The sequence below is a fragment of the Bombus pyrosoma genome, linkage group LG15 (assembly GCF_014825855.1).
Source record: "Bombus pyrosoma isolate SC7728 linkage group LG15, ASM1482585v1, whole genome shotgun sequence".
NCBI classification, from domain to species: Eukaryota; Metazoa; Arthropoda; class Insecta; order Hymenoptera; family Apidae; genus Bombus; species Bombus pyrosoma.
In genome coordinates, this window is record NC_057784.1 from 9,146,065 (window position 1) to 9,158,714 (window position 12,650).

A 12,650-nucleotide genomic window follows, 5' to 3' on the forward strand; every position below is an offset into this window, starting at 1 on the left:
CATTTTCTAGCCCATTGCATTTTTCTGACACTGAAAGATGTCTCAAGTTCGAGCAACATACGAAAGGATTGTTTTATTTGTATTCTCGAAGATTTCTTCGTTTCCTTAGATGAACACAGAAAAATACGAATTTGCATAAACATCGCCGTCATTAATTGTCGATATAAATTGTCGAATTAAATTTTATGTTGTAAAAACGCTTATGTAAAAACACTTATTAATTAATTATTTACATTAATTTTCTCCCACGTACACGTAAATCATATTTCTTCCTTAAAGATTTATTCAAATTCCAAGATATAATTTCGTCGCGGTTCATGTTCATGTAATTTAAACTATCATTCGTTAGTTACTCTATCACTTTTTCAATTCTTTGTTCTTAAATCAAATTTGCACTTATCACAACTACGAAGCTCGCAAATTACTTAAACTCCACCCTATTCTTCATTCTTAATCCTTTGCTCAAATTTAAATTTACAAATCTATATATAATATCCTAATTTCTTTCTTTACAATGTCAGCTATTAATAATTTCGATCCTTATATCAATTACTTTAATGCCTTTGCCTATTTTCTATCTTCTAGTTATAAACGTGAATCTACAATCCCATAATATTCTAACTTATTTCTCCACGATGTAAAATACTAGTTACGCAAATTTTTCAATTTCACTTTTTGAATACTTTGTAATTAAATCCTGTTTCTATTCGCCGGTATTCAATCGAAATGGAAGAAATCAGAAAGAAAAGAAAAGGGAAATCCTCGACAAACCGTATACGTATAGATCTGTATATAAACGACCATTTCACGGATTTATATCGACGATTTCATCAGCTTTCCACAGAAGAACACGCATTCTTCCCCGAACGTTCGATCCGCTTCGAGGATCGAAAGACGTCACGTCATCGGCAAGATTAATAATACGTCACGAACAACGACTATACACGTCACTTTCACGAAAAACAAGACCACGAAGTACATAGAAAGACCCGTATCGCGGTCCAACGACCGCGTTCAAGGGAATTTCTCGGTTTCCGCAGGGTCGCCATCGAAAATGAGGAACAATGGAGAGCTACGACTCTGACTCGGGCTTGTTCAAGTTGTTGAAATTTCTTAGTTTCGAAAGATATAAAATCCGCCAGAAACGCTTACAAACATGGAAGATTAAAAGATTACGGACACAAAACAGTACGGAAAGGTTGAAACGTTCTTCTCGATTGATAAACAGCAACGGTAGAAATATAGAAAAGTTCTTAGACTTGGTCGTGTACTAAAGCATAAGCTCGAGTAAGATATTTGAACAATATAAATTATCTGGACTATCATAAAGGCGGTAGAGAAGCGGAAACCTTCGAAATTGAATTTAACAAATATCTAGTTAAAGTAAAATAGTAATTAAGTTAAGTTCAAGAGTAGAGTTTTAGTAAAAGTAAGAGTTAAGGTAAGTTCAGTACTAGTTATGTACCGTTTAATCCTCAGGTAGATTTTAGTGCACACAGCATGACCGCCCTCGCACCATAATTAAATCCTCTACATCTATACTCATAGCTTACGTGTTTCCGTTAAAAACAAATTTATACACTCGAATAAATAGCAAAGAGAAAATCAATAGAAAATTCCATAATAATTTCGACGAACATTTCTTATATTACCAACATCTGCATCAATAAACTCTTTACCACTGTAATGTTTGACATCTAAACCTACCAATTGCTATATTTCCATCGAATATAGTATAGTATATTTATGTATAATATAATAAACTGTATACCTTGAAGAACCATGAAAAATCTATAGAATTCTATAATAATTATGACTAAAAATTTTTATAGTCCAATATTTATGCCAACGAAATTCTTACTATCGTAAGGGTTGATTTCCAACCCTCCTAACAATTGCCATGTTCCCATCATTCGCAATACAGTACTTATATATAGTACAATTCCATAGAAGGGACCCTTCCAACTAAGGATATACGAAGGTACCGTTCGGTGTACGGGCGAAGTGCACTTCCTGAAAAAACCCAGGTGGACCTGCTGCCTTTCTTCAGGCACCACCTGCCTCTGGCTGGTTTCAGTCCCTCGCAACAAGTCTTGAACTCCTCAGATACATCGTTTTCCTCAACATATTCTCAGGCAGATAGCAGCAAGATGGTAGGCTGGCTTAGCTGGTTGATTTCGAAACGAGAATACCTGAGCCGTAATTCCATGCGATTCGCAAAGAAAACGAAGCTTTCGGTTCCAACGACGTTTTACGGAAAGCGGCGACCGGAAACGGTGCCCGCACGGATGTAACGAAACATCGAGCTGGACGATGCATCGCGTGACGTCTTGAGAAATTCTGATGATTCATTGTGTTCCTCGGTTTTGTATAATATATATATTTTTTTTAATTATATTCAAAATATAACATTGAACAGCTTCTTTGCTTTTGCTGTATTATAGGTATCTATAATAATTTGATTAATAATAATAACAATAACCGTTTTGATTGTTTTTATGAAAATGTTCAAGTATATTCTAGAAATTTGATTAAATAATTTTAGTTCTGAAAATATCTCTGAAAAAGTTCCAGCGTTTCATACAAATTTTAGTACAGAGTAGATAGAGTTTCGAACATTTTTATAAGATAATTTGTAATATTGTTGTTTAAACTGTAATTTTGTTGTTTGCGATTGGTTTTACGAATGATGAATTTTAAATTGAATTTTTAAGAATTTTACAGTTTTTTGGAAATAACTTGTAGTTTATTATCTAACATATAACTATATCTAATGTATAGATACAATAGAAATAGAAAAAGATGTCTAAAGTTAATTCTACACCGAATTATATTTTCCATAGAATATAGATGTATGTTCTAAATTTTAAGACTTTTCAGAGATCTCCGCCTACATGCAATTTGAAGGACTGCGAACTGTTAAATGAAATTTCAAAACTTTCCCTTATTACCTCAAATACATATTCCAAATCTGTAGTACGTACCAAACTTTAAAGTTAATTATTACTATATCTACTTTAAATCTAAATTTAGAGTTAATAAATTTTCTTTTAAATCGTTGAGAAGGAATGAAGTAAAATTACGTAAAAAAGATTAACATTTTTTATTGGGATAGATAAAAAGAAAATTAAGGTAAACGAGGCTTAAGTCAATTTTGCCTCGTTTCCGGAAATTAATGTTTGGAACGTGATATATTCCATGTAACTCAATTTTTCTTATCTTTTAAATTATATATTATTTTACTCTTCTCTCTGATATGTATTTATCTAATTAAAAAGAAGTTTTCATTATCAATATTTTCTGTATAACAATGTTAATTTCATGTAGGAATAATAAATTTCTTATGAAAACGATTGAAAACGAGTAAATTACTTAAAAATGTAACTTTAATTTATGGTAATAGATTTTAAGACAAACGTAAAATAAGATATACAATAGAGTTTCGAGTTCAAGGTGGTTGCAACGTAACCAGTGACCAAAGCAAACTGATGAGCTAAACAAAACGTTTCTACGTCGAAGCAGCAAACATAACCTTACATTTCTTGAAAAATAGGAAGAAAAGAAGAATAGTATAAAACTATTTGTAAGAATAATTCAATTTGTTCATTGTATTCTATTTTTGATTCTCTACTATGAATAAAGAAATAAATTTCCTAACCTCAAGGCAGGCGAGTAGAACATAATCATCTTCTACGTCCCCAAAAAACAAAAAATTTTGGTCAAGATATTGAAGCATACCTTTTAACGACCATAAAACGATATTATTATTTAAATGTGACATTTCATTTTTTAAGTTACTTGTCCGCTTCCCATGGCACTTCAAATAAATAATTATAGTATCTTTTATTCGTTAAGAAATATACTTTAATATTCTGCACAAATTCGTCGTTTCTGAATAGAGTAAGAAATGGCCCTTTTCTGCAATTCTCCTTCTCTCGGTTACTAGAACGAAGAACACGAAACGCCACAGTAAAAAGATTCTAATCTAGCGAATATGACGACATGCGAAACAGAAGAGAAAGAGCGACACGAAAAGACAATAAGTGGAAGTAAGAAAAATATTGTTCATCGCATTGGTATCACATTTCTCTCTTAGATGCTGGATGGGACAGACTATCGTTCAATAAAATCTTTCTCGAAGAAAACGAAAAGAAGAAGAAATCTCCAAAGAAAGGCATAGAGAAAAATATAGGCACAGAAAACGTATCTATGCTATCGATTAAAATTATTAGCAATATTACGTATTTTAGTATTTAACATCTTTATATTATTATTTCGACAATATTACGCAACAAGATTTAATTCAATTAATACGAATTTTTTTCTAAACGTTAGATAGAACGACTTCTACACGTTAAAAATTACGCCATTCGATGGTTACAGACTACAGCTTCAACAATATGTTTCGTGATAATTTCGTTCGCCACGCGGACCTAACTATCTAAATCGCGGTTGTTTTTCATTAGTGGGAAAAATGATTACGATTCCTTTAGCGAAGCATTTTCAGAGATGACGGAAATACCCCGGGCTGGAATATAGTCGTAACTAACCTTTCAGCTCCATGTCAGTCGACAACGCACACGATCGGTTCGATTCAGTGCTTGGTTTATCGGCAGAAATAAGGACGATCGCCAACAACGTCAATTTCCTCGATTTTAACAGAATACGGCTTTAAATTCTGTTGTGTGTACAGTCAACCGGATATCGAACGAAATTTAAATCGTTATCTGCCATCTGACAGGAGAAGAAAATACATAACCTCAAAATAACTGCGATTATCTATGTAGTATCGTATCGTATCAGTATAATAGGGAAAAGATCGCGTTAAAAACTGCTAAAATTGTTAAATTTCTTTGTCACATAAAAATTTTTTCATAAATAATAATGATATGTCAATTTTAAGAAAATTTCCATAGAAGTTTAATTTTGGTATGTGTACTATGTTTAGGGCAGTATTAAATTCCTAAATCACAATTTTATCCTTTAATTGTACTAAGAGAAACGAGCTATACGTGGATACAAGTGCGAAGGTAGCCTTAAATACAGTGTATCACTTGTATCGGTGTTTCTCCGTAACGTTTTTACTGCAATACAAAGCGCGAGACCTTGACGTACGAAGACAAGACAGTCGGCAAAATACCTTGCCAGTAGACCTTAGATATATGAAAAATATGTAAGTACTTATTTATCGTCACACGGGTATATACGTAAGTATCCACGTAGTCGTGCGAAAGATAGTAACCGCACGATTTTCCCTATTAAAGTCCCTGTTTGCTCACTCCGAACGCGTGACGAGCATGAGTCGCTAGAGAAGCATTGACGTAGCCGAGAAAGAATCGAGCGAAACGATCGGAGCAGATAACAGCGGAAAAGGAAAAGGTGGTCTGACAGCGCCTATCTATCAGATTAAAAAGCAGCGGTATACATTGTTCCGTAAATCGCTTGCAAGTCGTGTGTACAAAGAAAAGCGTTTCCGGTATAGGTTCTACGAGATACGAAATGCCCGCCGGAGGGCGTATCGATTCGAACAAAACATTTGTGGCCAAGTACAGTAATGCTCTCGCTAACTGGCCACAGGTCAAGATCTTATCTGGTCAGTTATCGAGGCAGGTACATGCATATATGTATCACTAGAAAAAGTCTAGTATCTCTCTTTCCTGTTAAACCTGAGTCAAATTACATGTACAGTCGTGCCTTGTGAACTGACTGTAGTTATCCCCACCAATCAGAACTGACTTAATGAAACGAATCGTTGATGTCACCTATATATGTAAAATAAACAAATGTGCCAAATATTGGTATCTTAATCGTAGTTGAAGAAATCAGTTCCAAGAAGTGGTGGGGATAGCGACGGTCAGTTAAAAAGAGAGAATTCTAGTCAGCTAACGCGACGTTATTGTATACGTTTCCGAGCGTGTCCTAGTATGTCTAGTAGTAACTGTTCCAAGGCTTACGTTTTTTCTACTAAGGCTGTATCTGAGATATAATAGAGACGAACGTTAGTAATCGGAAGAAAAACAGTGGAAGGAAGTTTTTCCTACCGTATGGGGTAACACTCCCGCGTCGCTGTCATGCTTCGATGTCACCGTTGCTGCGTTTGAGCGTTCGAAAGCAGAGACCACGATGATAGTATCAGACGCACGTATACACTGTGACACCGTAAAAGGCACACGCATGTATGCACGCACGCGCGCACTGTCGAAACACACACGCACGTACGTAAAACAACCACCACCGCTTGTGACACACACGAGACATACAACTGAACCCGTTCGTGGCGCGCGACAGACTAAGGCGAAACGCGGCTCGCGCTAGACTAGAAGGGGAGTTGGCCGCATGGTGGGAAGAATTGGCGGTGGTGGGGGAGACCAGCCGCATGAATGTACGCCACGACAAAAGGGCCCCGCACTTTCGCTTTGCGGCGATACGGTCGATACGTGCTCTCTCGACCACGTGATAAGAGTTTACTTTTTCCTTTATTTTGATTTATCTGTATTCATAAACGAACAAGATTATGACGTTAAATATTAGCAAAGGGATACTGATCGATTTATTATCTTAAAAGATTAACGGAACAAACGGGGTACCAGGGGAATTAAATTGTGAAGTAATTGTATTATTCGCAGTAATTCAGTATAATCGCAGAAGATAGCATGTAGACAATATGTCTTGAGTAATTATTTGTACGATATGTCCATAAAGAAATGTAAGGTTGCTTACGCGCGATTAAAATCAATCGAAATCAATGAAGGTACGAATCAGACTAGCTATTGTGTCTAGCAAACGTGTAACTTTTCCCATTCGATGGAAAAGAGCGCAAACATACTTTGAATTGCGAATTTCATACCACGTAACCAATGCACACTCGTATACATAATGATACTATCGATCGACATTCAGTGTAAAACTGTACAGCAATTGTATTAGTAGGTAAATAGATTGAGTCCCTACGTATAATTTACATATTGTTCACTGTGATCGTGAATCGTATCGATACATCATATATCAGTTGATTTGTTAAGAAAGAATAGAAATAAAAAAGGGAAAATTACTCATCCACGTATAGCGAATGGATTCACGTATGTACATCCCTGGGTCCTACAGGGTTTAATATCGTGAAGGGTAGTCGAGAGGAAGGAAGATAGGGACGACCCTAAAGCGAGGGAGTGCTGATGCTAAAGCCGCGAGCATGAAGGGACCTTCAAATAAAAAAAAGATAGGACCTACTGAGCAAGCGAGCGAACAAGAGAGAGAGAAAGAAAAGGAAAGAGAATCCGGTCCCCCTTCTTTCGAGACCAGGGAAAGGCCGCACCCACGCAGTTCTTGAAGATCATGTTGGGTCCCCGCTGGCACAGCCCTGAGCGTGTAAGTAAACACGCCAAAGTTCTAGTACTTGAACATGGAGCGAACATTTTCCACAAGGTTGGATATCCCTCGTGAAACGCGAATGCTGGTCACTCATGTAAATTCATAGAAAGCCTTTCAATTCGACCATTATGGGAAACGAAATAATACACGCAATAAGAAAAGGATATATATTGGAAATTGTAAAGAAAAAAGTTTCGAAATTGTAAATTGATAGGTTAAGTCGAGATAGGTTATTTTCATGTAAGAAGCGCGAAAAACATAGAACGAATAAATTGTTACTCCAGTCTTATGACACTTGCATAATATCGACGAAGTTGCGTTACGTTTTTACTGTGCAACATCTTCACCTTGCCTTTAAGGCAAATTCACATTTGCCTGTGTCATAACAGTTATATTATAACAATACTCGAACGTAAGATAATCAGAATGCACATGCTTGGCTAGCGAGTTGGTCGCTTAGGTTAAGCCAAAGTCAACACGTGGCAACGCCGCGCTACAGCTGTCATACACGTCACGCATCGAGTCAAAGCTCAACTTATTCTACATAAGTGTTTTATAAGAGTTGGTCGAGGAGAGATCTGTCCCTCCCGTAACGCGATACGAAACGAAAACGACTATGACTGGGAAGAAGTTGCACGCTCTCTGTGCGACTTTTTGATCGGTAGGAAAAATCATTTCTCCGTTAAAGGACAGCATTGTGCGGTTACAGTACATACTACTGGCTCTGTGTTTGGGGCTACCCAGCGTTACCTCGTAACATTCTCATGCCATCAACTTCCCTCTCCCGAAATCCCAGACGGGAAAGTGAGTTTCGGAACATGATTGTTAATTTTACGTAACGTACGACTCGGTTGCTCACTAGGAACAAGTTTCCCCTCCTGCTTTTACCCAGATCTCCGTTCGATATCCAACTTGAATTTTCTCGACTGTAATTTCTCGATGAATAAAAAAGCGAGGTTATGTGCTTCTTTTGAATTTCCCGCTGCAATTCTCACGCTCCCCGTGAGCATAATCTTCGTTCTCTCTCTCTCTCTTTCTTTGTTGTTGAAACAAGTTGCGGTACAGACTGCGACGGTGTTTTCGAAAAACAAACCAACGTTATCTCGGCGCAGCGATGTTAACTTTTCAACGAAGACACCAAACAGACCAGGAGCCAGTGAAGAAATAAAGAGGGATTGACAACGAAAGAGAGGATGGAGGGATAGGGTTAGTCTGTATCAACTGTGCACCCTTATCAATTGGAAAATTGGTGTGTGCAGTGGGAGCGGAAGAGGAGGGGATTCGACAACGTTCAACTCGACTTGGTGGGGGAAGAACGATTAGATTTACGCGCCTGCTAGGGGCGTACATATCAAAGGGTCGACGTAGGGGCTACTGTACACAGGGAATATTAGTTCAGATACAATTTTCGTTCTTGTACTTTCATCAACTTCGCCTTTCGAAGAATCCTTTAAAGTCAGAAATTATTTTAACGACCTGCATTGTCTATGCACCCTCGCCGAATTAGAAATTTCGTAACGGCCAAACCTAGTAGCGAAAGGGAAGGGGTGTTCGGTACAAAAAGCAGGGGCGTATCCAAGGAATAGGATGGGAGGATCTTTGTGTGCACGTTGTGAGAGAAACCGAAAGAACCAGCAAGTGAATCAGCGAGAAAGAGTACGGAGAGGGACGAACGCCAGTAAGGAACGGAAGAAGAGCGACTCAGACGTCTAGGGCGCATGCGTCACTCATCGTGGGCGTCGGGAATGTGTTGACACGAGAACTCGAGAGAACGCCGTAGCCCTAATGCCACGACGCGACGGCCCGTGTTATCGTCGATACGGTTCCCATACTGCGGGTCCGCCCCGTCCTCGCGAAATCTGGGTCTTTCATCCTGACGAAATCGGGTCTCTGTCGGTGTCAACTCTCTACGGGGATTGATGATTCAGGAATTACTGTGCAAATGATAAACAGAACAAATAAAAATGCGCTAGACATGAATTGGAGACGTTTTCTAATCTTCACCTGTGAATTGTTATATACATATATCATTCGAACATACATATATATCTTATTCGAGTTAATATCTGTCTTGACATATTCAATTATTCACTTGTAATTTCTTGTGGAATATTATTGAAGGAGTATACACTGTGGAATTCTTATAAATTCTCATTGAAGCTTTTTTTCTCTCGCTTCTAGAAATCTATTTTTCAGGAAACTTTTATCCGATGTTTAAAAGCTTGTATAAGTATAGAGTTAGCCGCGGAGCTACAGGGAATGATGTTCTCCACGCAGTAAATTTATATTGGACTATAATCAAATAAGCTGGCCGCAGAAGATATCCATATGTCTAAATTATCATCGGTTTCACGATGCTTTAAATATACCGCGCGACAATGTTCGATAGGATATGACGTGTAAAATAATTTTTAGGTTAACATCCGATTATTTATTTTAGTACCCTAGTTTTGTTTATTATAGAAAAAATATATTATTGAACATTGAAATTAATAAAATTGTAATTGCATGTAATATATTTCAGACACCAACGTACCAAGTTCTATGTATGAGTAGAATCTGTTAGAAGAAATGTTGCAAAATCCTATGCGTTTATGAGCGCACCTTACGGAACAGTAAGAAAACCATGATTGTTGCTTATAACATTTGGGCCATCTGAATAAACGAAGAAAACGCACTTTAATTTTTACATATATCTACATGTTATCATGAAAATTAAAAAGTTTTAAATATATTCGTTTCTCGGTAAAGTTAGTTTAATGTAACAAGAAAATTGCAATTTGATTTCGCGTTTTTGTTAAAAACACATGAATGAAGAAAGCGTCATTATTATGATGTTGGTATTGTTATATTGTATCATTATACGTGCGTATATTGGTCGAAGCTACGAAGTTTCACTATCAACTATGTATGGAAAACTAGTGTTGCTTCATATGTACATATAAACTAAGCGAATAATCAATTGCATGTCACATGCGTTTAAATTCAAAAGACAGGCAGTTTCCTATGAGAAATCGATGATAATCATAACAATTTTTGTAACTACATAGGGATGCAATAATAAGAAAAGATTTCGTTTCTATACGTTCTCCAGTTTTGACGATGCGCCTGTCGCTTTCTGACCTGTACTTATTAGCAATAAAGGTACGTATATGGGGTACAACGTACCATGGCTATGTTGCGCAAGTATAACGAAACAGCGAAGCTCAGTTTAAGAAATTTAAGAAGAAAGCTTTTGCTACGTACACGTACTTTCACGTATAAGTGATGTACGCACATATACAAACGAACTTGCGTCCCATGTGTACAGATACACGTCCGGTATGATCATACATGTAGCATGTTAATATATACACATATCTGAATATGAACGGGATAAAGGAAAAAGAAGGTGGATTAAACATGGAAGGGCGTAATGACAGAAAAATTGAAAAAATCTATATCATAGGTGCATATCAGTGCAAACAAACGTAATATATATATCTATACATAGTTTCATATGTATAATTATATGTATATATTTATATATATATTAATATATTATACATATATTAATTATCTTTCCATGTGCACGTAAGGGACACGTTTCCACGCTTTGTGTGCATCCTCTGTTTACGAAGGGCACTTATAGGAAATTGAAGGTGGTATACCACAATGAAAGCCAAATACGAAACCGAGCGAACAAAGAACGCTGGGCAAATGCGTATATCGAATGGTGGGAGACGTAGAAAGGATAACGCGAAAGGAAATCTAAAGGGGGAGGATTATCACGGTGGACTGCTACAGAAAAATTTTTCGGATAGGGAAAGTTAAGAAAAATTATATATATGTATGTGTATTCAGTCATCGGAGAAACGCATTTGGGAAATCTACGAAAAAGCAATGGGAAATGTCTGGGAACAGCACACCGTCCGGGGGTGAAATAAAGACAAGGGTCGAGCGAGCGAGAGAAATAGAGAGAGAGAGACAGCGCGCATCCAAATTTCGGAGGGAAAACTCCTACCTTTTACTGGGATAATCTGGGATTTTCAGAGCGATGTCATAGCAGAGTACGTTGGTTGCGCTAGGCGAAACCGACGGTCGGCGATGGCCGTGCAGCTCACCACTGAGAACACTGAGGTCGCTCCATGTCTCTCACTCGACCCAAGCCACGACCCCGCCCATTATGGGCCTACTGATATTCTCGAGGCCGTATGTTAAACCATAAACCACCAAGTACGTTCATATGTTTAATTAATCTCGCCCGTAAACCACCAAAAATATTGTATGATATTCCGCGTAGCAATATCTACGTCGTAAGATTATCAGCGTTCTTGGCCACTGACGTCAAGTCAAACGCTTTCACGAACTTCGCTTATTTCGCCGTAGGTTAATGGCGGCACCACTTGCTTGCCTCATAGTGGTCGCGTTGCTATCCACCAATATCGACAGAGAAAAGCCTCGACTAAGTAGCATAGTTTCGTCGCATTCTAATTCATGATAATTTTATTCTATTTTCTCTTTTCATTTAATACCGCTTATCTTTGAAACTTTGACCAATAATTCACAACAAATTTCCATTACTATTATAAAAATAAGCTTCTCTTTGTTTTCCTTAATGTTTGAGCATTTGCACTTTGTATAAGCGCGCTGTCAGTGTATACAAATGTATACAGATGCATGTAGACTTTGGTAAGTTTAAAAACATGTCTACGGTGGGAGAACACGCTAATAGCCTTCCGCACCATCCACCTCTATATACTATTTCTTCTTCAGTTCTTGCGTCGTAATGTTTTATAACTTACTTCAGATTCCATCGGATTCCATCTAAAGACTACATGTATTTTTCATTTTTTGAGATTACATATATGTATAGAAAGACATTGCAATTTAAAGGTTTTGCATTATTTAACATTACTTTTAAATTCTACTATAATTTTTAAAAAATTCAAATCATAAGCGTAAGTTGTGGAGAAGTGGTTTGAAACTGTAGTTACTGACATTACCATCCATCTTTTTATGTATACCTTCCCCTACGTGTTTCTTTAAGTATTTTTTCGAACGTTTCAAGGTGTAGAACGTTACATTTTGTGATTTTCCATTCATCTTTGCTAAAGATGATCTGATAAACAAAGAGAGAAACAGTAAAGGGTGTAAAATCATTCCTTAAATTCAGTATCATGAGCTGTCATGGTCGTGCTTCGCTGTATTCCACCAATCGGCGTGCCCTACCTTCCGATCGTTATATACAAATTAGTTTATTTAGTTATTTCAATATAAAATATGCCAAACTCTAATAGTAT

General features: G+C 37.1%; 1 protein-coding gene across 5 annotated transcripts in view; it reads right to left on the bottom strand.

The window, feature by feature from the left end:
• Nucleotides 1-11,728, bottom strand: part of LOC122575625 (RING finger protein 44) — a 41,358-nt gene extending 29,630 nt beyond the window's left edge. For 3 of the 5 annotated variants that reach the window (XM_043744825.1, XM_043744820.1, XM_043744819.1), the window contains exon 1: nt 6,042-9,302. In XM_043744825.1, the coding sequence (XP_043600760.1) occupies nt 6,042-6,073 (32 nt within the window). In that variant the 5' untranslated portion in view covers nt 6,074-9,302. Of the gene's footprint in view, nt 1-6,041; nt 9,303-9,904; nt 10,024-11,371 lie in introns of those variants that run through there. The other 2 variants (XM_043744821.1, XM_043744823.1) reach the window with 2 other exon arrangements.
• Nucleotides 11,729-12,650: the final 922 nt, after the last annotated feature.